General features: G+C 37.3%; 1 protein-coding gene across 2 annotated transcripts; it reads left to right on the forward strand.

The window, feature by feature from the left end:
* Positions 1-18,385: 18,385 nt before the first annotated feature.
* On the forward strand, positions 18,386-23,735 carry LOC107822162 (uncharacterized). 2 transcript variants are annotated; one of them, XM_016648666.2, is made up of 9 exons: positions 18,386-18,625; positions 19,275-19,454; positions 20,352-20,446; positions 21,892-21,951; positions 22,082-22,315; positions 22,446-22,508; positions 23,149-23,217; positions 23,347-23,392; positions 23,484-23,735. In XM_016648666.2, exons 1-9 carry the CDS (start codon positions 18,616-18,618, stop codon positions 23,552-23,554), a joined length of 828 nt encoding a protein of 275 aa, XP_016504152.2. In that variant the 5' UTR covers positions 18,386-18,615; the 3' UTR covers positions 23,555-23,735. The 2 variants fall into 2 exon arrangements, with proteins under 2 accessions (XP_016504152.2, XP_075075055.1); XM_075218954.1 differs by having other exon boundaries at positions 18,464-18,625; positions 20,358-20,446.
* The last annotated feature ends 4,091 nt before the right edge of the window (positions 23,736-27,826 follow it).

Genomic DNA, 27,826 nt, shown 5'->3' on the forward strand with positions numbered 1-27,826 from the left:
TCCTGAACATATGTAGTTGTATATTTTTTATTACAGTTTAAAACCCTCTTCTAGAAATGTGATTGATGTAGTTGCAGGAGGTTCTGTAATGGGAAAAACCTTGGAGGAAGCATTGCAATTGTTGAACGAGATTTCTGAAAATGTCATCCAATGGCCATCTGAGCGTGTAATCATTAAGAAGGCTGCTACGGTAAATCAGGTTGATGCTTTAAATACACTAACACAACAAATTATTTCTTTGGCACAAAAGTTTGAAACTTTTCAGGTGAATACACAACAACCAAGCCAATCTGAGGTTTGTGACATGTGTGGGGGAAATCATCAGAACCGTGAATGCCAAGCAACCAATCACAATGATGAACATGTCAAAATGTCAATGTCATCGGTTACAAGCAATATCCTTTTGGAAGTCCAATGGCACAGAAACATCCAGTTTTTCAATAGAGCAATCTAAATGGTGTTGAGAACTCTCAAAGCTTCCAGAAGCAACAAATACAGGGTCCACTCGGATACCAGAATCCAAACCATGGTCAATCAAACTTCAGACCTTATCAGCAAGCAACTCCATATCAGCAAAGGCTTCAACAAGCTCATTCAAGTCTTGATGATATTTTGTATAAGTACATTAAGGTCATTGATGAAAAGATGGAGAGCCAAAATTCATCCCTCAAAAATTTGGAAATACAGTTGAGCCAATTGGCAACTTTTGTTTCAGAAAAGATTCAGGGTCCCTTATCAAGCAATACGGAGAAAAATCCAAAAGAGCACATTAAGGCCATCACCTTACGGTCGGGTAAGGAGCTTGATGAATCCTATGCAGACCAGTCAAAACAACATGTAAATAACGGTAAGAATGTTGAAATACCCTCTGAACCATCTGAAAAGAAAGAAGTCAAGAAAAAAGAAGAAATGAATATTGAAAAAATGAATCATCTCCCTATGACAACTCCTTTCCACAAAAAATGAAAATATAAAATCTTGATAGTCTATTTGCCAAATTTTTGGAGATTTTAAAACAGATTCACATCAATGTTCCGTTCACTGATACTTTATTGCAAATGTCTTCATATGCCAAATTTTTAAAAGAAATTTTGTCAAGCAAAAGAAAATTGGAGGAAGTTTCTATGGTAATGCTTACTGAAAAATGCAGTACTATACTTCAAAATAAGCTACCACAAAAACTTGGTGACCCAGACAGTTTTACAATTCCATGCACTTTGGGAGGAGTATATTTTGAAAAAGCACTCTGTGATTCTGGAGCTTCAATAAATTTGATGCCATTTTCTATCTTTAGAAAATTGAATCTTGGTGAAATGAAAGACATATGTGTTTCTCTTCAGTTTGCATATCAAAGTACTAAGAAACCTAAGGGAATAATTGAAAATGTGCTCGTAAGAATAGATAAGTTTGTTTTCCATGTAGATTTTATAGTACTTGAAATGAAGGAATGACCTGATGAACCAATCATTTTGGGTAGACCATTTCTTTCCATAGGTAGAGCAATCATTCCATCAAGGACAACTAATTTTGAGAGTTGGTAAAGAAAGAGTCATTTTTGATATGCAAAAGATATTAAGATTTTCAGGAGATGAGACGTCATCGTCGTGCTTTACGATTGACATGCTTAATTATCTTATAGATGAATTCAAAGATGATCAATTAATTTCAGACTCAATGGAAAGATGTTTGGCCAAATTTGGCACAACACAAGATGATGACCCTATCATCATAAGAGAAGCCGAAATACTAGAAAAAGATTCTGAAGATGAGGAGATCCAACCAGAACAAGTTCAACCAAAAATTGAACTCAAAGTTCTCCCATCTCATTTAAAATATGTTTACCTTGAGAAAAAATTATTACCAGTAATTATTTTATCTTCTTTTACTGTAGGACAAGAAGAAAAACTGATTGAAGTGTTGAAAGCACACAATGGAGCCTTGGGATGGACTATAAAAGATATCAAAGGGATTAATCCAGCTGTTTGTACGCACAGAATCCTTATGGAGGATAGCTACATGCCAATAGTCCAGCCCCAAAGGAGATTGAATCCAGCAATGCAGGAAGTAGTAAAAAAGGAGATCGTAAAGCTTTTGGTGGCAGGTTTTATTTATCCTATTTCAGACAACCCTTGGGTAAGCCCAGTTCAGATAGTACCAAAGAAAGTAGGTATGACTGTTATAAAAAATGAAAGTAATGAACTCATACCTACTAGGACCATCACGGGATGGAGAGTGTGTATTGATTACAGACGTCTCAATGATGATACTAAAAAAGATCATTTTTCTTTACCATTTATTGATCAAATGTTAGAAAAAATTGCAGGATATGGTTTTTATTGTTTTCTTGATGGCTATTCAGGGTATAACCAAATACCAATTGCACCTGAAGATTAGGACAAAACAATTTTCACATGTCCTCATGGAACATATGCCTATAGGAGAGTGCCATTTGGTCTATGCAACGCCCCTACTACATTTCAGCGTTGCATGTCACCAATTTTTTCTGACATGACTGAAAAATTTCTTGAAATTTTTATGGATGATTTTACGCTCTTTGGCAAAATATTTGAGGGTTGTCTTCACCACTTGACCTTAGTTCTTAAGAGATGTGAAGAGACAAACTTGATTCTTAATTGGGAAAAATATCATTTTATGGTTGCTGAGGGAATTGTTTTAGGATATAGAATCACTGCTAAAGGGATAGAAGTTGATAGGGCTAAAATTGATCTTATAGCAGGATTACCCCCTCCCACAACTGTTAAAGGCATCAGAAGCTTTCTAGGTCATGCAGGTTTTTACAGACGGTTCATAAAAGACTTTTCAAAGCCGTTGACTAACCTTTTGATGAAAGATACTAAGTTTGATTTTTCAGGTGATTGTTTGAAATCATTTGAGACCCTTAAGGAAAAGTTATCAATCGCCCCAGTAGTTGTGTCTCCAGACTGGAATCAACCTTTTGAGGTCATGTGTGATGCTAGTAATATAGCAGTTGAAGCTGTTTTAGGCCAGAGAAAGGATAAGATCTTTCGTCCCATTTACTATACTAGTAGAACAATGAATGAGACTCAACTAAATTATGCCACAACAGAAAAAAAAATTACTAGCAGCAGTATTTGCTTTTGATAAGTTTCGATCTTATTTGATAGGAACCAAGGTCACTGTTTTTACAGATCATGCAGCTTTAAAATACCTCTTAGCAAAGAAAGATGCTCAATCTAGATTGTTAAGATGGATTTTTTTACAAGAATTTGACCTTGAGATAAAAGACAAAAAAAGGAACAGAAAATCAAGTAGCTGGCCATTTGTCCAGATTAGAAAATCCCCCTCTTGAGTTTAGCGAAATAAAGGAAGAATTTCCTGAGGAACACATTTTCTCAGTTAAATCAACTGTGACTCAACCACCCCGGTTTGTAGATATTGCAAACTACTTGGTTGGAAAATAGACACCCCAAGATCTCTTTTACCAGCAAAGAAAAAAGCTTATATCTGATGCAAAGTATTATTTATGGAATGAACCTTACTTGTTTAAAAATTGCACAGATAATATCATTAGAAGATGTGTGCCTGAAGATGAGATGAGCAAACTTTTATATCACTGTCATGATGGAGCAATTAGAGGCAAATCGAACAGCCTTTAAAGTTTTGGAAGCCTGGATTTTTCTGGCTGACCCTCTTTAAAGATGCCCGAGCATATGTTGCACAATGTGACAGGTGTCAGAGAACAGGTAACATCACTAAGAGAGATGAGATGCCATTACAATCAATACAGGTATGTGAAATATTTGATGTTTGGGGAATAGATTTCATGGGTCCTTTTCCTTCTTCTCATTCTTTTGAATATATCCTTGTGGCCGTGGATTATGTGTCAAGATGGGTTGAAGCCATCCCCACAAGGAAAAATGATGCTCGAACTGTGTGCAATTTTCTTAAGAAAAATATTTTTACTAGATTTGGCACACCACAAGTCATCATTAGTGACCAAGGGACTCATTTTATGAATAAACAATTTTCTGCTTTGCTGACAAAATATGGTGTGACTCATAAAACAGGAAACGATATCATGCTCAAGCTCAAGGGCAAGTTGAAGTTTCCAACCGTGAGTTAAAAAGAATTCTTGAAAAACGGTTGGAATATCAAGAAAAGACTAGGTTTTAAAATTAGATGATGCATTATGGGCATACCAAACGGCGTTTAAAATGCCAATTGGAACATCCCCATATAGATTAGTCTTTGGGAAAGCTTGTCATTTGCCAGTTGAATTAGAACACAAAGCTTTTTGGGCACTAAAAGCACTAAACTTTGAATTAGCCTTTGCTGGTAAAAATAGATTTTTTCAGGTTAATGAGTTGGAAGAACTGAGATTAGTAACTTATGAAAATGCAAGAATTTTCAAAGAAACAACAAAAATCTGGCATGACAATTTGATCCGATAGAAAAGTTTTCAAGTGGGAGATCAGGTACTTCTTTACAATAGTCGACTCACGCTATTCCCAGGAAAGTTGAAATCCAGGTGGACATGTCCTTACAATATTACAGATATAATGGACATATGGTACAATTGAAATTCAGCAAAATAGTGGCGAAGACAAGTTTAAGGTAAATGAACATAGGCTAAAAATGTACTTTGGACATTTTGAGCAAAATCCATCGGTCACTTTGATAGATTGATGGATTTCAAAATTAATTAGTCGAGCTGACGACGTTAAACTCAGAACTATGATACCCTACCCGTAGCCATTGAGGATGAAGCAATGGACATATGTCCGATACAGATTTGGATAATTAAATGCTTAACCAATTAATCTGGTCAATATCCAGGTTATTGTACAGCCGGAACATCTCATGAAGGCCTATACAAAAATAGTGTCACCTACATAGGAATAACTTCATGGTGATTGGTATGCCTAAGTAACTGGTTGGTTAGCCATTTAATAATTCAATTAGAATGTTGGCACAGGTAAATTTTCTGGTTTATATTCATAACCATCACTTTATGACTGTTAAAGTGTTAAATTAGTTCAGTCTATTACACATAGAACATGTTTGGTCACAATTTCTTTCAAACTTTCTTCTGTGATTGTAAATTTGAAAGTCAAAAAGATTTTATTTTATTTATATATTCTTATTTTCAATCTAAAAAAATATATATATAAAAAGGATTTTCTAATATAAAGGATTTTCTAATATATTTATCTATGCATAACTAATTTTCTTTAGTTTATAATCATCCTTTATTCGTAAGTATTGCTCTTGTACGGTTTTAAAGTGTTAAGATAAAATTTTACATACCGTTGAACATAATTTTTTTCATTTATGCCATCTAACTTTCAAGTTTGTGATTTTTGTTTTTATGGAGGCAAAGGATGAGTATCTCCAAATATGAGAAATTGTTGAAATTGAGAAGCATTATGATCACAGACAAGTAGAATCAATATAATTTAGCTAGAACTTGCCCCAAATGTCTATCGAGGTGAAATTTCAGACAACATTGATTTTTAAAAATTATGCTTTCTTTGTTTAACTTTTTTAGCCTCTTTATTCCGAAAAGAAAAAGAATTGTACATATATATCCTTTTAGCACCCAAATTTGAGCCTTTAATTTCTTTGCTACACCATCATAAAAAAAAGAAGTAAGAAAGAATACAAAAGTAATATTCTTACTCTTTCCAAGCTATCTATAATTGAGAAGAAATGGTTATCAAAGCAAGAGATGGAGGATCAAAAAAAAAAAGATGAAAAATGAGCATTCTGAAAACTGTGCTTCATGTATATATGAATGTCCCATACAAAAATACAAAAAAAAAAAGGTATATATTCTTGCGAAATAAATTCGTGGTTGACAAAATAATTAACTCTTATGATAAAGCTGGAAAGATAAGTCACTACAAATATATCCTTTACCCTTACCAACATTAAGCTAAATATTACAAAACCAAAAAAGTCCTAAGAAGATTTTAGAAATCAATGTATATCGTATATTAGTGCAGACTGACATGAAAGGAAAGCTTATGGAAAAATTTGAGAAACTCAAGAGTTGTGATCATAAAGTTATCAATCTCAAAAGGTTCATCATGAATACAAGATGCGAAATTTCTTTTGCTAAATAAAAGTAGAAACAGAAACAAGGTAAAGATTTGGTGAACTTGAAAAAAGTTATTGGCGTTGAACTTAATATGAATTTTTATTTTTTCAATTTTTCACTTTACAAGAAACAATAATTACTAATAAAGTTATTCTCCTCGGGGACGAGCAATGATTCAAGCATTGGGGAATTTGATGAATATAAAATATTTACTTATTATATATTATTAATATTCTACTTTAAATAACATATTTAAATTATATTTCGTATTTTGCCTCTTTCTAACTATTTTTGCAGGAAAAAAAGATTATAAATAACATAAGGAAAAGACAAAATGCTCGATGAAAGTCTGCTATGGCAAGCACAAGAATTGAAATGGGAAACGGAAGCCTATAATTGAAGTTTGGACACATCCAAACTCACTTATCGGACACATCCAAGCTCACTCTTCAGACGTGTCCAAGCTCACTCTTCAGACGTATCGAAGCTCACTCCTCGGACACATCCAAGTTCACTCCTCGGACACATCCAAGATCATTCCTTGGACACGTCTAATCATTTAATGCTTGCAAGATTTGGCTATAAATAGAATGAAATATTGGCATCGGAGGGGGAAAAAGGAAGAAGAACTACTTTTATCTAAAATTTGGTTTTAAATTCTTTCTTTAACTATTTTATTTTATTCTTATTAGTTTTTGGATTTTCTAAGAGTATTGGAAATATTCTAGAATTCCTTTTTGTTGTGAAATTTAAATACTCCATAATGGAGTAGTCTCTTTTGTTGGGATAGTTTATGAAGCTTGATATATATTTTTATAATATTATTTCAGTTTTAATACATCCTTGGCTTGAAATTTTCATTGTATAATTCAAACTGTGCTGAAATAATGGTTTCTAACTAATCATTATTATCACTTCTATATATTTTATTTAAGTTATTCTTATATTAGTTTTGTAATTCTCACGGATCAAAATTAATATATAATAACCAATGAATAAAATAATAGAGTGAGAATAATTTTTTGTAAAACTCTTATTTCAAATATGTAATCTTGTTTGTCTCAATTTTAATTCTCACGGAGGAATTGTTGTAAGATTACTGATTTTTAGTAAAATATTCTCACGAAGTTTTTACAACCTTTTAGCACAATTCAAGCAAGAAAATATTTCAGTTTGATCGTCACTAGTTTTAACTCAATTAATTACATAACCTCACGGAGTGCTATTAATTGACTTTTTCTTAGTGAACAAATATAATTATATTAGTAATAAGCAATTATTCTTTAGAGAAATACATGTAGAAACTGAGATTTTATTGTAATAATATTATCAAGTGAATTCAACGATTCACAACTCTTTTAAATTATAAATCTTTCCGAAATTATTTGCTTTGCTTTAATTAATTAACAAGTTTTAAAACTCACCTTTAATCAATCTGGTTCTCTCAAATAGCAGTAAAAATATTAAAAGTTTGTAGCCTAGATTAACCAATCTCTGTGGGACGATATCATAAACTATACTAGAATTTGACTGAGTACGAGCAGAAAAATCCTATGCACATTGGTCTCGTCAATCACCACCTGATCAGCTGGTATACGATGATGATTTTGCCCATAGTGACTGAGATGATATGATGGAATGCCCTCAGAGGCTTTATGATGTTATGTACGTACAGACCTATGCATTACATGACATTTATACACATATGCATGATACTATAAATATTTCACGATTTACGGAGCTATCCAGACTTACAGGTTGAGTCCTTTACTTCATGTTTCTTCCATGTCCTTAATTAATGTTGAATTACTGTTATGTTTTAGTTCTGCCTTACATACTCAGTACATTATTCGTACTGACGTCATTTAGTTTGGGATGCTGCATTCATGCTTGCAGGTATAGATAATCAATTTGATGAGCCCTCATAGTAGATGAGATTGACATTCAACGAAGGATCGGTAAGACTCCACCTCATACGGAGTGCAGCCGAGTCTATGAGTCATCGTGTCAGAGTTCAGCTACAAACTTATGTGTAGGCCGGTACCCTATCCCATTTGATGTCAAATAATATTAGAGGCTTTATAGACAGGGGATCATTTTATGCAGTATGTCAGAGTCCTTGATGCCCCATATGTATTCATGTTTTAAGAACGATGGTTCATTAATATAACATTTGCTCACCTACAAGTTGTACATTATAAGTTGTGGCCATGTGGGCCCATGATAGTTATAAAAGGAATAAATGAGTTACAGAATGGTTCGCTCGGGCCAGCACAACACTGAGTGCTAGCCACGCCTCCCAGGTTTGGGGCGTGACAATGTTGAAGAGATAGTGGCCTTGAACAGGGCCGATGCCAAGGCAGCCCAGGACTGCCTGAAAGTTACTGTTGAATACGTGAACTGGCAGTCCTTAAGGGAGGTTATCGAGGAGTTCCATGCCCAGGGTTTTGATCTGTCGGTCGAGATCGAATATGCTAAAAGGCTCGAAGTCAAGGCCAAGAAGCTGGCTGACCCCAAGGATGAGGAAGGCTCTGAGGGCTCCGGCGAACCCGAAACGAAGAAGACCCCGACGACCCCGGTAACGAGACGGGCTCTGGTGAAAATTAGGCTTAGGTTCCTTAAGGATTTTTCTTTGTTTCTATATTTTGTTCATTTTGTTGAGGCCGCTATTGTTGGCCTTTGTAAAGACTTTTATCGGAATGTATATAACGCTTTTTTTCCTTTGGAAGTTTTCTAGTTCGTTTCGTTTGACTTTCTCTTTATGATTGCAAAGATTTCATATGCTTTAGTACAGAATAAAATATAGTGATAAGGTCTTGTTCAGAGGTTCGAGCAAGACTCATTCTTGATGTAATTTTTGTTTGAAACTCGTGGGGGCTTGGTATGATCGGAAGCTTTCCCCGAAGTGCTCGTTTAAATGTTTTTAGACTATAGTTTTGCCAAGGGTAGACTTTTGAACCGGTTTGGATTTTTTCAAGGCCTTATATTTTGATTACGGGCTTTTGGGCGTCTATGATCTGTTTCTAGGGTGGTCGTAGCCTTTTGAGTTCAGGTACTAGCTAATAGGTTTTGTACCTTCGGGCTTCGATATCTAAGCCGTCCGAACTTGCCTTGGGCGACAGTCCCTGAGTGGGGGTGGCCGTAGCTTTTTAAGTTTAGGCACTACCTAGTAGGCTTCTATGCCTTCGGGCTTCGATACCCGAGCCGTCCAAACTTGCCTAGGACAATAGTCCCCGAGTGAGGGTGATCTCTTGGATCTGGATAGAGGCGGCCCTTGGGCTCGATATCCTTAAGGAACAAAATATAATAATCTTAAGGGACAAAATATGTATCCTTAAGGTGGAAATTTTCTTTCATTTTTGTGCGCAACATACAAGATTGCAAATGTACACAAGCTTCGTGTTATGGCTTAAATGGTCTATATGGGCATAGTTCATTTGACCGTTTGGCCCTTACAATAAATCCTATCCATCAAGCCTAGACTTTTCAAGCACAAAATTTCCTTCCTTGCTAAAATCATTATTTGAGGGTGATGGCCCCTAGGGGTGTCAATGGTTCAGTTCCGCTGGTTATTTTATAAACTTTGTACCATTCCAATTTTTTGGTCATTCTATTATGTATAACCAAAATTAGACTTTTCGAAACCGTCTCAATCATGTTGGTTTCTCTTCGGTATTTTTTTAATATTATGTAAAATTCACCAGTAGAAGTAAAATTGTAATAACATACGTTCTTTTATAGGACTTAGCAAATCTCTCTAGACATTTTTACTGTTTAAAGGGTGATGAATTAAAAAAAAAAGGATGGCTAGAGTATAGATCCATCAACTATTCTACAACAGCATAAAAGAAATCAAACAAAGGCAAAGAAAAATATTAATCACACGAGTTGAAAGATATACCAAGCCGGGACTCAAGAATAAAGTCTATAGAAGATTAAATATTCAAAAAGATAAATCTAAATTATATGAAAGGAAACATATTCAATACATTGTAGTTTGCTACTCATAATCGCTAGAATACTTTGTGTCTTACTCATAAAGATACTTGAAATAACTTAGTTTAAGTAGAAGTAGCATAATAGGTTTTAGGAATTAGTATTTTAAGTTTAATTACTTATTGACTTGTAATAGTTTTCATAATTACAAGGCTCAAAGACAATTTAATGCATTATTATTTTTAAACTTACTAAAAAAATATATTTTCTACATGTAAAATTTATTCGGTACGGTTCGGTATTTTTTCGATTTATTTTTATCTACCCTAATAATCGGTGCAGTTATAGATTTATATAAAAACCTACGGTTTCTTAAAAAGAAACCTAAAAATTGGTTCGGTGCGGTACGGTTCGGTCTGCTTAATCAATTTTTGAATATCCATTGACACCCCTAATGGCCCCTAATATTCGAGGTCGATCGTCGATAGGGATAAGATACTGTTGATGTTACCCTCGACTCTAGTTCATAGCCGGTCTTTTATTCTAAGCTAGCACGATCTACTATTTCCTCGTTAAAAACCTTACTGGAAAACCCATTTGGGACAAACCGGTTCAAGGGAAAAGAGTGCAACGCGTGCTTTCAGACCTAATAGCTGCATCATTCTTTTGTTGTTGCCTGCAAGTGTTAGCCCAGTTCGTAAGATATGTAAAGAAAAGAATGAATGGGTCATACCTTAGCAGTAATATCGTTTAAAGTGGGTTACGTTCAGTTGTTCTGTAGTCGCTCACCGTTCCCCGCTTCGAGTTTGTATGATCTTTTGCCGGTAATCTCGATAATTCGATATGGACCTTCCTTATTTGGTCCTAGATTCCATTCGTTCGGGTTCCGGGTTTTTAGTGTCACCTTTCTTAACACCAAGTCCCCGATATTAAAGTGTCGGAGGTTGGCTCTCCGAATGTAATACCTTTTGATACATTGTTTTTGGGCGGCTAACCGGCCGAGGGCGACCTCGCGCTAGGGAGTGTGCATTCGATTTTGACCTTTATCGATAATTACTTATCGATTATCGATTTGTACCTATGCTTATCGTTATCGTTTCAATAAGGTTTTGATTTTTTTGATTTCGATTTATTGATTTTTGGGACTTATCGATTCGGTTATCGATTACACCAATAAGAAAATTTGCGGAATTCCACAGAAAGTATATCGCTATAAACATGCCTAACTAATATGGACAAAAAGAATCAAATTGAAACGATATCGATTACTTTCTTATTCCGTTTGCTTCAATGTAGTGGTTACAGCAATTGTAACGGGATCTCCAGATTTTTCTATTCTTGCAACGGATGTTGAAACCGGTACAGAAATTGTTCGCCTGGAGAATTCCCATGAGTGAGTTCTATAACTTAAGTATTAGTGATGACATGTAATAGCTTCGAGTTAGACATTTATTAAAAATATTGCTCTTTAGACGTTCTCATAGAAAGGTAACTTTTGAATTCAAGGCTGCTGTTAATCGAATAGTTAATTTGACGGAGTCAACTGTTGCTTCTGCAAATAATAGGGTTAGGGATTTAGGGTAAAGGAAAGGGTATTATATAATAATAGTATATTTGTCTTTTTAGTATATCTTATTGGTTTATCGATAAACCAATAACCGAAGAGAACAAAATCGAAATCAAAATTGATAACTCGATTAGGAAAATTTCGAAATCGAAAAATCGATAAACCGATAACAAATAATCGATTTGATTTATCGATAAACCGATTCGAATGCATACCCCTACCTCGCGCCTCTCGTCCAATAGATCCAGGCACGTGCTCATGGCCTTATCGTTTGACTCTTCGGTCGCATATCAGAATCTGAAACTCGGTTATCCTACTTTGACCGATATTAGCGCTTTGGCACCATAGATTAACGAGAGTGAGGTGTCCCCAGTACTAGATTTTGAGGTCGTATGATATGCCCACATGAATTCAGGCAAAATTTTCTTCCATTTTCCTTTTAGCGCTGGTCAATCTTTTCATAAGGTTTTGGAGTATGCTCTTGTTCATAGGCTCTGCATGCCCGTTCTCACTAGGGTAATAGGGTGTTGATAGGACCCTTTTGATCTTATGGTCCTTTAAAAATTTTCTCACCGTACTGCCGATGAACTGCTTCCCATTGTCCCACATGATCTCGGCCGACATTCCGGACCAACATATTATGTGGACTCAAATAAAATCAATAACTTCTTTCTCCCTAACTTTCTCAAATGCTTGGGCTTCCACCCATTTAGAAAAATAGTCAGTTATAAATAATATAAATTGAGCCTTACCGGGTGTCCATGGCAGGGGACCGACTATGTCCATTTCCCATTTTATGAATGACCAAGGTGACAAGATCGAATGTAGTAGCTCCCCCGGCTGATGAATCATCGGTGCATGCCTCTTACATCAGCCGCACTTTCATACGAACTTCTTCACATCTTTCTCCATGTTAATCCAGTAGTAGTCGGCTCTGATTAACTTACGAACCTATGATTCAGCACCCGAATGGTTCTCGCAAGTGCCTTCGTGAGCCTCCCTCAAGACATATTCGGTATCTCCTGGTCTCAGACATATGGCGAGTGGGCCATTGAACATTCTCCTTACTAAGATGTTGTCTTCGGACAGGCTGAACCTCGCCGCCTTTATGCGCAAAACTCTCGATTCTTTAGGATCCGAGGGAAGCTTCCTGGTATTCAGGTAATCTTATACTCCCTCCGTTTCAAATTAGATGAGGTACATTCCTTTTTAGTCAGTTCCAAAATAAATAACACATTTCTAAATTTGGAAATAATTCAACTTTATACTCTTCTTATCCGTTTATCCTTAATGAGAAACTTTTATAGCTACACAAATGTTATGGCCCCGCAAAGCTTTTATCCCTTAAGCTTTTAAGAGCACAAGTTTCAAAAGTCTTCTTCTTTTTTCTTAAATTCTGTACCGAGTCAATCTACCTCATCTAAATTGAAATGGAGGGAGTACTTGTTTCTCCAGTCCCAAGTTAAGCTTGTCGAGTTTATATCGGTGTGGCTTTCTCCCACTACCGATTTCATAAGTTGTACGATCATTTTCGAGCTGAATTCATCGTCATCAACCCACAATCCCAAGTTAGCAAGAGCATCAGCGTTGCTGTTTTGATCTCGAGGTACATATTCCAGGGTCCACTCCTTGAACAAATGTAACATTACCAGTAGTTTATCCAGGTAACTTCACATTTGTTCTTCTTTGACTTCGAACGTCCCATTGACTTGATTCACCACAAGGAGAGAATCGCACTTAGCTTGTATCATATCGGCCCCCAGGCTTTTAGCCAGTTTGAGACCTGCAATCATGGCTTCATACTCGGCCTCGTTGTTAGTCAATTTTACAGTTCTAATAAATTGCCTAACTACATTACCCGTCAGCAGCTTCAATATAATGCCAAGTTAGGACCCCTTTACGTTCGAGGCACCGTCCGTAAAGAGGGTCCAAGTCCTCGAGGAAGTCCCCGAGTCCAACAACAATTCTCTTTCGACCTTGAGTATTAGGGATGGCGTGAAGTCGGCCACGAAGTCCGCCAAAATTTAAGATTTGATGGAGGTTTAAGGTCGATATTCAATATCGTACCCCGCTTATTTCCACGGCTCATTTGGCCAATCGTCCCGAGAGCTCAGTTTTATGCATTATGTTTCTCAACGGGTAAGTAGTCATGACATATATGGGATGGCATTGAAAATATGACATTAACTTCTTAGAGGCGCTTAGCAAAGCGAGCGCCAATTTTTCCAGGTGATGATGCCTAGTTTTGGCCTTGCTTAGAGTCCTACTAACATAATAGATAGGAAATTACGTACCTTCCTCTTTTCGGACCAGGACTCCACTTACCACTATTTCGAATACCGATATGTACAAGTACAACTGCTTGTCTGCCTTCGGTGTATGAAGCAAAGACGGGCTCGAAAGGTACCACTTGAGTTCCTCTAAGACTTGTTGGCACTCCGGGGTCTATGAGAAGTTGTTCTTATTATTCAATAACAAGAAGAACCGATGGCTCTTGTCAGAGGACCTTGAAATGAATCGACCCAAGGCGGCTATGCGCCCGGTTAGCCTTTGAACGACCTTGACATTGTCCACCACGGTAATGCCCTTTATGACCTTGATCCTATCGGGATTGATCTTGATCCCCCGGTTGGACACCATGAATTCGAGGAATTTCCCGGATCCGACTCCAAATGCGCATTTCTCCAGGTTCAACTTCATATTGTATTTCTTCAATATGTTGAAGGTTTCTGCAAATGTTTCAAATGGTCCTCTGCTCGCAGGGACTTAACTAACATGTCGTTAATATAAACCTCCATTTAGTTTCCTATTTTCTCTTTGAACAACCGATTTACTTTGTGTTGGTAAGTGGCATCGACAGTTTTTAGCCCAAATGGAATTACATTATAACAGTAGGTGCCATATTTAGTGATGAAGGAAGTTTTTTCCTTCGCCCGGGTCCATCCGAATTCGGTTGTACCTGTAATAGGCATCGAGAAAGCTGAGGATCTCATAGCCGGCCATCACATCGATCATGCGATCGATGTTGGGCAGAGGAAAAGAGTCTTTAGGGTATCCCTTGTTCAAGTCTTTGTAGTCTACACATATTCATAATTTATTCCTCTTTTTAGGGACTACTACTACATTTTCTAACCAATCAGGGTACTTAACTTCCCGAATGGATCCTATTTTAAAGATTTTAGATACTTGTCTTTGATAAATGCATGCTTGACTTCGAACTGAGGCCTCTTTTTTTGTTTGGCCGGGTGGAACTTCGGATCCAGGATCAGCTTGTGAGTAGTTATTTTCGGTGGGATCCCTGTTATGTCAAGGTTGGACCAGTCTAAATAATCTATGTTAGCTATAAGGAATTCAATGTGTTTTTCCTGAGCTCAGGACTTAACCCCGTGCCCATGTATACCTTCCGATCGGGCAGATGCTAGATCAATGTGACTTGCTCCAGCTTCTCGTCCGTTGATTTGGTGGCATCGGAATCGTCGGGGGCTATGAAAGACCTGGGAACTCCGTAGTCATCATCCTCGACCGTCTCCTATTTTTTCGGCTCGATCGGGGCCGGTATCGGTGATTGCTTGATCGAACTCGGGTTCTTTGATGTCGAGAGTGAGGATATTGGGACCACCTCATCGATCACAAACATCTCCTCTGCGTCCGATTATTCTCCATAAATTATTTTAATCCCTCCTAGTGCTGGGAATTTTTACACCTGGTGTAGTGTCGAGGGCACTACCCTCATCTTGTGAATCCATGGCCTCCTAAACAGAGCATTGTATCTCATATCTCCTTCAATCACGTAGAACTTTCTTTTCTGAACGGTTCCGACAGTGTTCACCAATAGGGTTATCTCCCCTTTAGTAGTCTCACATGCCATGTTGAATCCGTTTAGAACTCGGACTGCAGGCACAATTTGTTCTTGTAGACCCAGCTGTTCTACGACCCTCGATATAATGATATTGGCCGAGCTACCTGGATCATTTAACACATGCTTAACTCAAGATTTATTTATGAGTACAGATATTACCAGTGCATCATTGTGTGGTTGAATGATGCCTTTAGCGTCCTCGTTATTGAAAGATACGGTTCTTTCTAGCATGTAATCTTGAGTCTCTTTTTTTCCTTGTGATGGACACTTTGGTGCAATTTAACATCGGCCCACGGGGGATGTTGACCCCACCAATGATCATGTTAATGATGTGCTGAGGTTCCTCTTGCTCGATCTGCTTATTGGAGTCCCTATTCTTGAAATTATTTTTGGCTCGATTGCTCAGGAACTCTCAAATGTGTCCGTTGTTGAATAACCAAACTACTTCTCACAGTTATCGGCAGTCTTCAGTTCTGTGGCCGTGAGTGCCATGATATTTACATATTAGGTTGGGGTCCCTTTGGGCGGGATCAGACTGTAAAGGTCGAGGCCACTTGGTGTCTTTGATGTGTTCGATGGTAGATACGATGGCAGCAGCATCGACGTTGAAGTCGTACTCCGATAACCTCGACGCTTCCTTAGGTCCGTGGGCCTGTCAAAACCGCTTTTGCTCATGAGTCCCCAATTATTTTAACCTCGGTCGCTTCTTCTTTCACTTCTCATAGGGTTCCATCCAGACCCGTTGCCCTTCGATCTCCATTGTATGATTGATACCGGTCTTTATTCGATCTTGGTTCATGATCAATGTCTCTTTTAGATCTGTAGCTAGTTCTTACAGGATAAACGGACTTGGAAGGGCTCCCGAGCTGATCACCTACGACCCTAATTTTTATTGGTACCGGTTATGGATGTCACCCCAAGTTACCGCCGGGTATTCTATCAGATTTTACTTCAACTATTGTGAAGCCAATGCGCTTTGAGTATTGAGTCCTTGGGTCCTGAATGACCCAATCATCCGCGATCAGAGGCAGTTCCATTCATTCCATTTGAAACTGAGACACTGATTCCCTGAGCATCTCGTTATCTCTTTGCTTTACTTTGAAAAGGTCTGACTTTCTGGTCTCAACCTTGATGGCCCCAGCGTGTGCTTTCAAAAAGGTGCCTGCAAGCATAACAAATGAGTCAATAGAATTAGAGGGTAAGTTGTGATACCGTATCATATCTCCATTTGATAAGGTCTCTCCAAACTTCTTCAGCAGGATAGACTCGATCTTATCATCTTACAAGTCGTTCCCCTTGATGGCGCACTTCTAAGAGGTCACGTGTCAATTTGGGTCAGTTGTACCTAGGAATTTCGGGCATGGAACTTTTTTGGGATCAGCTTCGTAGCTGCGCTTGGAGGAAAAGGTTTTTGAACAAACCTTTTGGAATCCAGGCCCTTCAATATTGGTGGTGCTTTTGGGATTTGGTCAACCCTGGAATTGTAGGTTTCTACTATTTTGTCATTGGCTTCAATTTTCTTTTCTCTTGATTTCACCCATTTTGTCAGTTCCTCAAGCATTTTTATGATCTCGGGGTTGGTCCTGGGTTCAGCTTCGCTCAGCCTTTCTACAATGAGTTTATTTCTACGAGTGTTTTCCCGGACGGTTCGGGCTCGACTCTGCTGGGAGCATGGCTCTGGTTTTGCAGCTAGGCTATTGCTGCCTGTTGAGCTTGCAACATTTCAAAGATTACTCGCAAGTTGATCCCATCACCTTCGTCGTCGCGTGCATTTTGGGCCACCGATCAAACTTCTCCACGGATGTTGTTCTCAGGATCGGTAGGCAAGTTTACATTGATAGCCACGTGTGAGTTAGAGCCGACAGGGTCCACGACCGGAACTCCATTGGGGTCGGAAGGGGGTACCTCGTTACTGGGTACCATATTGTTGTTCTCGCCATGGTAGCTAGACTCAGCATCTACGTTCAAAGGGCAGAATGAGGGTTTGACATTTTAAATTTTGACTTGAAATTAAAAGCTCAAAGAATAAGTGTAAAATAGGGTGTACTATGAAAATTTGTATCAAATTGCCATTATTATCCTTAGCCTACGGTGGACGCCAAACTGTTTACCCTAAAAAATGGATTAAAATTAAATTGTAAGTGATTTTAAGGATACACAGATTAATTCGATACAAACGAGAAACTGCATTAGATTAAACAGATAAATGGTGTAGTAAATTATTCGGACTTAACAACAACCTTAATGAAATATCCGCCCTCGATCCTAGACTCACAATGACCAAGCACTGACGAACACGAATAAAAACTTTGAATAACAGGGAAAATAATAGTATATTGCCTTGATATGCGTGTTACAGTGTGTCTAATGAATAATCAGACCCTCTTTATATAGTAGGGAGAGTCCTACTCTAAGTACAATTCCATAACAGGTAAAAATCCTTCGTTTAACTAATCACCGAATTTTCGCCAGTACGTGCCGAGATTCACACCGTAATATCCGACTGGCTACGGATTCGGATATCACGACCTTTTGTTAGTCATGCTCGGCTGCCCGGTAACGCTCTCTGAAGTGTTTTGGGGTTTGACCCGGTCCTGGGGTCATGGTCCCCATATTCCCGAGGGCGGGCGTCGTGCCCCCGGACCCCCGGTCGAGGGGCTTCTTATCCCAATCCCGATTCCTTGCCGTCACGTCTCTTACTCTGTTTACTTTATCGGCAGCCGAGGCATCTCAAGGGTTCGATTTTACCCGTATACAATAATCTTATATATTACTAATATTGCGGATTTATTTTTAGATTTTATTTTTTAAAATGTTCAGCTACATCAGTGATAATAATCTTATATGCTACTATTATTGATTTATTTTCTTATTCTTATTTTCAATGTCAATGGGACACTAAGAACCAGTGTTTTTACACACCAGACAGCTGCCAAGATATATGGCGGGCCGACCTTATCCACAACTACGGGCCTATATCGATAGAAAACGGGCCTTTGATTCATGGGCCTTGTTAAACTAAATTACAATTTAAACTAAACAGTAATAAGAGAGACGTTCTCGTTTTTGCTTTCTAACTTCTTCGTTTGCATCGACAACGAGCAAAGCTTCAAGCTTTATCAGCAACTCTCTGCTTTGCTCTGTTCTTCCCGTAGGGTTTTGCCCCTTCTTATGGCTGCATGTTAAGTACCGAAATGCCCTTTCTTTTTGATATCTTTAGTTTTTGTGGATTCATGCATGTATCTTGTTGTTAAAATTTACTACTCCAAGTAATCTTTTTGGTCCGTACTTGAATTATTAATTGCTTATTCTTCAAATTCTTAATTTTATTTTAATAAATTAAACTGGGTTTCACGTCTTTTCTTTTTATTGAATTTGTTATTTTGATAAAAATGATTTCTTACTTCATTGACTCCTTTTCCATGGCTGGCATTGTTGATTGCTTTCTATTTAATATGTCCCAATCCCAAGCTAGTTGGAATTCGGTTAGTTTAATAAAATGGGCGTTTTTCTTACTTATATTAATTTAATGAGAATGAGAGCTTTTCTTACTGCTCCAATTTTTTTTGCATCACTGGTATTGTTGATTGCTCCTACTTGATATGCGTCAATTCGAAACTAATTGGTCGTCGTTAAATTATTTCTTGTCTCGGTAAAATTGATACAAATTCTAAATTTTCTGACTTCTTGACTCTTTTCCATTTATTGGAATTATCGATTGCTCTCTATTTCTGTTAGGATTGTAATTACTACGTTAAAAACGTATGTTAAATGATTTACTAGTATTAATTTTCTGTTTGTTGATTTTGGGATGTGTTTGTTTAATCCAGGTGGTTTTGGGGCTTCTGGCTTTAAGTTAACAAACTTGAATTTGGGATCCTCTAAGCCCAAATTGACTGCATTGCACAATTTGAGAACTAAGAAATTGAGTCAAAGTGATGGGTTGCTCTTAACCACGAAATCAAGGAAGACATTGTTTGGTTGCTGGTGTTCGACTGCTGAAGTTGAATGTGAGTCATTTCCCTCACAGATTATGTTTTCCCCCTATCAAACTAATGACCAGCCAAATGCTTGGCTACTGCATTTTTTCCTGGATTTTGTATTTTCATCAATAAGTGAGTGCAAATTCTCTGCCCATACAATGTCTGCAATCGACTCGTTTATTAACTTACCTATCACACGGACATGACAGTGATGCTAGTATTATATACTTCCATTGTATCAATTTATGCAACACATTTGACTGGGCACGGAGTTTAAGAAGGAAAAGTAAGATTTTTGAAACTTGTGTTCTTAAACTTTGTGTGGCTATAAAAAGCTCATCATTTTGTGTAAATGGGAAATTTGAATCAAATTGTTTTCAAATTTAAAAACTGTCATTCTTTTTTGAAACCGAATATAAAAGAAGTGCTCCAATATAAATTGGAACAGAGGGAGTACGTAGTTTAAATCATTTGAAATGCTAAGTTGCTATGTTTTTCTGCGATAATGAAGAATGACTTGTTATCCTTGATTATCATATTGACTTTTCAAGAGTTTGAAGTTCTATTTGTCATTTGGAAGTATGTTGTTAGACGTCTCCTGCTTTTGGAGTTTCTATTTTATTTTGTTGGTTCTTGTGCTTGAGTTTTAGATTAGATCAAAGCTGATCACTTCTCTTGCTCACCTTTCGAGGGAGTAGATATTACATTCTTATTCGGGAAATTTTTCAGTAGCTAGTTGAATTACATTTTCTAAGAGGTTACTGCTTTTTTCCATTCTACTAGGTTGATAAATACTGAGCTGACATCAATGTTTCCCTTTTCAAATTAGCATAACTTCTTGCTGACTTCACCCTAGAGCTTGAACATGATTTATGTTATGTAAAAATAATTATTCAACTTTATTTTGTTTCTCTCTTCTTGTAGCTGCAGCAGCTGCAGTCAGTCATAGTTCAGATGATAGTTCGAGAAAGATCATTTCTTCAGAAACTGCAAGTCCATTGATCCCAAGTTCATATGAGGTCAGCACTTTCTATTTGCATTATGTACTCTGTTAAAATACAGTAATGTGATGATCATACTGCTGGTATTCGCCTATTCAGTGATATAAAGTAGCGAAAGTTCATTGCCGGTGGAGCATGTTTTCATCCGCTACATAGTTCCAAAATATAGAACTTTCAGGAACTTGGGGAACGCTAAGGACCATTAAATAACACAGCATAACTTCAGTAGAGAATGTCAGCCAGATTCCGCTTACTTCCTCTCTGAATATGGGGAGGCTGTTAGTATTAAACATCGCATTATTGTACAGTAGCTTTGTATATTCTGTAAGGGAGATAATGAGGGTGACAGTGAAGGCTGCAATGCAAATTTGACTTCAAGCTTCCAGCTACTATTGCATTTGACAGAAAGATTTGAATCCTGGTAGTGTTCTTTTATGGAAAGATTTATTGGCAGGTGGGAGGATCTTGTAAAGCAGGTGATGGTATGAAACATTCTATTTGATTGAACAAGTGGGTGTTATATGGCAATAGATGGAGTGGCCTCATAATTAACAATTCAACCCTGATGCAGTATCGAACCACGTGTTTCCATTGGCAGGTTGCAAGATTGGTACTTGAAGATTTCATGCCCCTCCCTCATAAAAATAAAAAAAATAAAAAAAATAAGGATTTCATGCCTCTCCCGTCTTTCCAACTTCAATTCTGTAACCCTTTAGGTTTAAATATTTAAGTTGGCAGATGCAATACTTTAGTTGCATTTAACTCCGTCAACTTCTTCCTAATGTGTTAACTCAGAGGCTCCTACTGGGATCTTCTCTTATAGTGGAGGAAAAAGAAACAGAATTTGGGAAGGCTACTCTAAGTTCTACATGGTGCCATGGTTGAAGGAAGGTCAATGTCACGTTCAGAAAACGGACTTGTATCTATTTTAATAACTCTATATTACTTAGTTTCCTTTGCTGTGATGCATAGAGTATCATCCCTATACTTGCACCGTCTTTTGCAAGCTTTTCAGCCAGCTGAGAATTGCATAAAACTGGAGTTTTGGGTGTGATTCTGCCCAACCTTGTATAGTATTGCCATTTCATCTATTCTGAAAGTATAAGTGCTAGCAAGTACAGAATAATGTGCAGTATGGTTTAATACCTCCAAAGCTACATCACCTCGTTCTATCAGAATCTGACTCTGAAAAGGAAATTAAATAACAAGTTGTTATTTCCAACTTCTTGATGAGAATTTTTTATTCTTTGGTAAACAGGTCTTATTCATATTATTCATGGTACTTTTGTAGCTTCATTGCATTCATGTGGAAGATCTGTTTTGATCTGCTAAAATTAATGTTGTGAAAAGGCACTGTTAATGATGACAAGTTGAATAAAAGTTGTCTTCCTATTAATATGTTACTTCCTACATGCGATGACATTTTGTATTAATACATGAAACATACCTACTTCATTTAACAGGTGGAATCTCTCCTTACAGAAATATGTGATACAACCTCCATTGCAGAAGTTGACCTAAAGGTAAGCTGGTTTCGTAATATTTTGTTTATTTTATTTCTTAAGGATCTGAACCTCATGCATTCTTTCATCTTCTTCAAATCTCTTTCTTAATCCTTCTGCTTCTTACAATGCTTTTTCATTTTATTGTTAGCTTGGTGGGTTTCATTTATATGTGAAGAGGGACTTGACGGGGCCAAGTACAACTTCATTGCCTGCGATATCAAATCCTGTCAATATTCATTCATCTGTTGAAGTGGCTGATTCAAATGGCTCAGCCTCGTCACCATCATTAGCCATCACCAAGTCTTCACCTCCCTCAGATGGAATCCGGACTATCATTGATAAAGCTGCAGATGAAGGCTTGGTGATAATTCAATCTCCTAGGGTGAGATTTCTCTCTCTCTCTCTCTCTCTCTCTCTCTCTCTCTCTCTTTATGTGTGTGTGTATATATATACAACACACACACACACACACACACACTCTCCCTGAAAATGACATTCCGTACGTCATGCAGGTTGGCTATTTCAGAAGATCTCGAACCATAAAGGGAAAGCGTGCACCTCCATCTTGTAAAGAAGTAGGTGTTTTATTATGTTTTATCCTTTAAATCAAGATGAGATGTTTCTTTTTGTCAAACAAAGAGATTTTCGATCTCTAGTCTTTATGATAACTGATTATTATTTAAATTCAGGAAAGTTTACTATTAATCTCATTTGATATAGCTCCTTCCCCTTCAAAAGGAGTTCTCTGTTTAAAGGGGAGGTCTAAGAAAAATTCAGGAATATGTCTAAATATTGTTGCTTTGTTCTGAAAAAAAAAAGAAAATCTGTTGCTTTGTTTGCGAGTCCACACCTAGTGTTGTGAATTCAGATTTTTGTGTCAAATTTTACCTTTTAAGGTGCCTTCATTTTAATTTGCTTAGAATTGTTTTTAGTAGCAGACTAAATTTAAGGTCTTCCCTGTAACTCTTTTATCTAGAGAAAAGCCCTATCTAAACTGTCTGCAGATCCTTTTGGAACTGTCGTGTAACTTGATGAACCGAGTCCAATGTTACTCTATTCCTGAAACCCTCCTCCTCCAACCTTCCTCTCCTCGTCTCTTCTTTTTTCTCTGTCATGTCTCTCTCAGTGCACGAGTGGCAGTGTCATCTGTGTTTCAGTAATACACTCTAGCTATGCTTAGCATGTGACCAGTTTTTTGTTAATTCTACTCTGTAGAAGCAGCAAGTGAAGGAGGGACAAGTAGTTTGCTTCATTGAGCAGCTTGGTGGCGAGCTCCCTGTTGAGGTTCGGACCCTGATATAGATGCATGCATAATTTCTTGTTGATTGTACAAGCTGTTTCTGTTATTTCAAGTAAATTTTCATGCATATTTGCTGATTCTCCTTTTGTCTTTTCTTTTCTATCCTCTTTTAGTCTGATGTATCTGGAGAGGTTATCAAGATACTCCAAAAAGACGGAGGTATGCTTCTTAATTCCTATGTGTTAAAAATAATTTTGAACATCCTAACTCTGACTACTTCAATATCTCACTTTACCTGTTTATGGTACAGATCCTGTTGGATATGGTGACCCTCTAATCTCAATCCTTCCTTCTTTCCCTGGTATAAAGAAGCTTCAATAGATGGTTCTTGTAGCATATGCCTTCTGGCCCGAGTTCTTTTTCTTCGAGAAAATTCAAGTTGAAAATTGTTGATTGTCATGTCGAATCTGCGGATTTTTATTAACCTTGTTTATTTGTTTTAAATATTTATCTGGAATTTGCACCAACAATTGTGAAGAAATGAGATGTTTATGTTTTTGCATTTCTCATCCTTGTTCTTCCCAACTACACTTGCTTTCTTTTACAATATGAGTCTGAGGGTTATTAGTCTCTTGATGTTTTGAGGCCATCATTTGGTATTAGACTATTAGTCAGCTGACCGATCACATAAGTCTCAATTTCAAACTAGTTGGGGTTAGTTATATGTATATTTATAGTATGTTGTACCCCAAAAAAATTTAATTATAGTTTATGCTATATTGGGTCAATCGGAAACAGTCTCTATCCCACTTGTTGTTGTTGTTGTTTAGTATATGCTATACTTTGTTCTAGTTCATTGTATTCTAATGCTCAAAATATTTATGTAGTAACTGTTCATTGACAATCATGTTGTAACTGTTCTGGTCGTATGTGTGGTGAGATAGGTTGAAATTTTCTTTACACTTAATTAAAGACTTCAGATTCAGATCTTGGAGGTATAAAATTATCTTTATGTAGCAGGCGCTTTATTTCACCTAGCGGATATATTCGACTTGAACTCTCATTAGTCGGGTCAGTGAGCTTCGGGTCCTCAACTGAAAAAGAAAAAACCACACATTGAATCACTCACCATCACCAAATTCAACAGCCTAATAAGAAAAAAATGGAGTAGGCAACATTAGATTTCAGAAGGGGCGTCTTATTTCCAAGCAGTTAGCTAAGTGGAGATGATAAGAACCATAATATTTTATGTTCAAATGTTGTATGTAGCTAATTCATTATAACTACTTTTTCAATTAAAAAAAAATTGTTTAGTATTACTTCTCTTTCTTCTCTGCTAACTATGTGACAACAACGACGACCCAGTAAAATTTTACTAGTGGGTTCTGGGGAGGGTAGTGTGTACGCAAACCTTATCCCTATCCCGAAGGAGTAGGGAGGCTATTTCCAAAAGACCCTCGGCTCAAGAAGACAAAAAGACAAAAGGAGACAATATCAGTACCACCACAGAAATCATAGGAAAAATAGAAATAGCATGAAATCCAAAAGGTGGATGCAAAGCAAAAACGATAGCTAGTAAATACAAATAACATGAAATCCAGAAGATAGATGCAAAGCAAAAGCGATAGCTAGTAAATATGTCCGTAACTATGAAAAACGAAATAGTAAGACACAATATTGCCACTAGCTATCTTATACAAAACCCTACCAGACTAGTCTCACAAAGGTACGAAGTAAGGCAAGACTCAACTACCTCCTAACCTACAACCCTAATACTGGACCTCCACATCTTCCTATCAAGTGTCATGTCCTCGGAAATCTGAAGCCTCACCATGTCCTGCCTGATCACCTCTCCCCAATACTTCCTAGGCCGCCCTCTACTTTTTCTCGTGCCCTCCACAACCAGCCTCTCACACCTCTTTACCGGAGCATCTGGGCTTATCCTCTGTACATTGCCGAACCATCTGAGTCTCGCTTTCCGCATCTTGTCATCAATGGGAGTCATGCGTACCTTCTCCCGAATATCATCATTCCTAATTTTATTCATCCTAGTGTGCCCGCACATCCACCTCAACATCCTCCTTTATGCTACTTTCATTGCCACGCCCCGAACCTGGGCCTGGACATAACACGACACTCGGTGCCTGATTACATGTGACCGAGCGAACCAACTGGCTGGTTGAATCAACATGTGATATCATAACATACAAAATGCGGAAGATAAACTAATACATGTTGATATACTAAAAGTCTGAATGATAAAAATCAAAGTGTGGAAACACTAATACAAGTTTGAAATATGTCTGTAGCCAACATTGCTTAACATAAAAAGCTTGTGACTCTGTCTAACTGTTACTCTAGTCTATGAAGCCTCTATTGGAGTACTGAAAATACTGATTGTCTGTAAATATTAAAAGACTTTAAAGTAATGATAATGCCCCGAAAGAACTAGGGATCACCAAATAGCTCATACGAGAATCCTAGCGCTCTAAATCGTCAACCTGTAAATCAGTACCTGCATCGTGAGATGCAGGCCCCGGACAAAAAGGGACATCAGTACATTTGAATTGCAGTGGTATGTAAAGCAACTGAAAGAAAGAATTATAAATGCTGAAACTAATACCGAGCTAATAACTAAGAATTTATAATTGATAACTGAAATTGTAACTGTTGAAACTGAAACTGAAATGATAACTAATAGCTGATAATTGATAATTGATAACTGAAATGATAGCTAATAAATGAACTGAATAAAAGAAGTAAGGATATGAATACTCCCTCTTCTGAATGATGAACAACGTGTTTATCTGAATATTAAACTGCGGCCTCGGGCCCAAGTATACGTATACATAACTGCGGCCTCAGGCCCAAAGATGCATAAAACATAAACTACGGCCTCAGGCCCAAATACAAGGGTTCAACATTCAGGGATTTAAAATCAGGAACTTAGAATCATACTGCAATACATGATACTGAAATACCGAATCATAATGAGTTACACGATACTCGAAGGCTAAATAGAACTAGACTGAGACATGTATTCATGAACTGATTATGAAAACTGAAACTTCAACTGTTTATGACATGCTAAATAATTTAGACTGAGACTCATGGGCATCAAACCCAAGTCTATATTGATTATGCACTGATTTCACAACGTTTAGAATGAAAGTCATGAATGAGTTATGAAGCTAGAGAATAGAAGTTTTACGACTATTCATGGAACTAAGACATAATTACTTTCTGAGGAAACTAGTAATAGTCATAATGAATGGGACGTAGGGAGAATCATATACATTCCTAAACGTAAAGAGGGTTAGCCTCACATACCTCAATTTCGCCCCTTAGTGATACTACAATGATCCACAACACTAAGAACCTTCAATCTACAATAGCAACATCCAATGGAACCAATATTAGTAATGAATTCCATAACTTAAGCCATTTAGGCATATTATCAAACACCTTATATCTTTACATCCCATCACCGTATATTTAGTTCATCCAACTACCACCATTCATCAACAATTTATCCCACCATCATGATTAACCAATTTATAATTTCCAACATCACATACGTGACCATCCATCCACACCCAACCAACAAAGTTTCATTAAATAATCATCTATTCTATCTCTACCATAGTTATGTAATTAAATTGGGAATTTAATGGCTTCCGATCACCATACCAATAGTTCTATTACTTATTCATACTCATATTCCCTTAATAAATCCATACATGTAAGTCTAAGGGTGTAAGATTAACTTTTTGGAAAAAATCTTACAAAAACCTCCTTGAGTTCTTGAAGATCTTTATATGTTATGTGTAGATTTCATCAATACTAGTGTAAAAATGATGGAATTTCACACCAAGATAATGGGGATTGCTTACCTTGAAGATGATAGGAGTTGGTACTCTTGAGTGAGTGAAGAAGAACCCTAAGGGTCGTCTAAATAGAATGGGGAAAATGAATCTCGAAATTGTATTTATAAGCCCAGATTTCGGACGCGGGCGTGGATGCTTCGCATCTGAGCAGTCCTCCGCTCAAGAGCTCGGATGCTACTCGGATTCTATGGCAACACTTCACATCCAACCACTCTTTTCGGATGCGGCCTCGGATGCTTCGCATCCGCGCAATCCTCCACTAGTCTTTGGTAATTTGGTCAAAACTTCTTGTAGGAAAGTCCAAATGACGAACAGTTTGAAGAGTTAGAAACTAGATTCAAAGACCTTTCATTTGATAGGTTGTGCATCATCTAAAACCTTATATATCTGTAGATATTCTTGTCGAAAGTATGGTCTTGTGCGCACTCATTTGGAATTTTAGTCTATCATGTAATTTTCCGACTTAGCTAAGACTTATGTCTCTCCTTGGACCCTAAATCACTTATGCTATGCCTCGTACACTTATTATCATAACAAATTGATTACCATCACGTTAATACTCATTTAATGCATCCACAACCGATTCAAATTTACGGGCTTCTGGATATGTGAGTTCTTAACAAGCCAACACTTAGCCCCATACATCATGGCCAACCTAACCACCATTTTGTAGAACTTACCTTTGAGTGTCGGTGACACTCTCTTGTCACATAGGACTCCAGATGCTAACCTGCACTTCATCCATCCTACCCCAATATGGCGTGTG

This window comes from Nicotiana tabacum, chromosome 8 (genome assembly GCF_000715075.1).
Source record: "Nicotiana tabacum cultivar K326 chromosome 8, ASM71507v2, whole genome shotgun sequence".
Lineage (NCBI taxonomy): Eukaryota > Viridiplantae > Streptophyta > Magnoliopsida > Solanales > Solanaceae > Nicotiana > Nicotiana tabacum.

Bases quoted from the DNA above. Each gene is read 5' to 3' on its own strand.
- LOC107822162 (XM_016648666.2), top strand. The intron at 22,316-22,445 runs GTGAGATTTCTC...TACGTCATGCAG, and splicing joins TGATAATTCAATCTCCTAGG to GTTGGCTATTTCAGAAGATC. The intron at 23,393-23,483 runs GTATGCTTCTTA...TTTATGGTACAG, and splicing joins GATACTCCAAAAAGACGGAG to ATCCTGTTGGATATGGTGAC.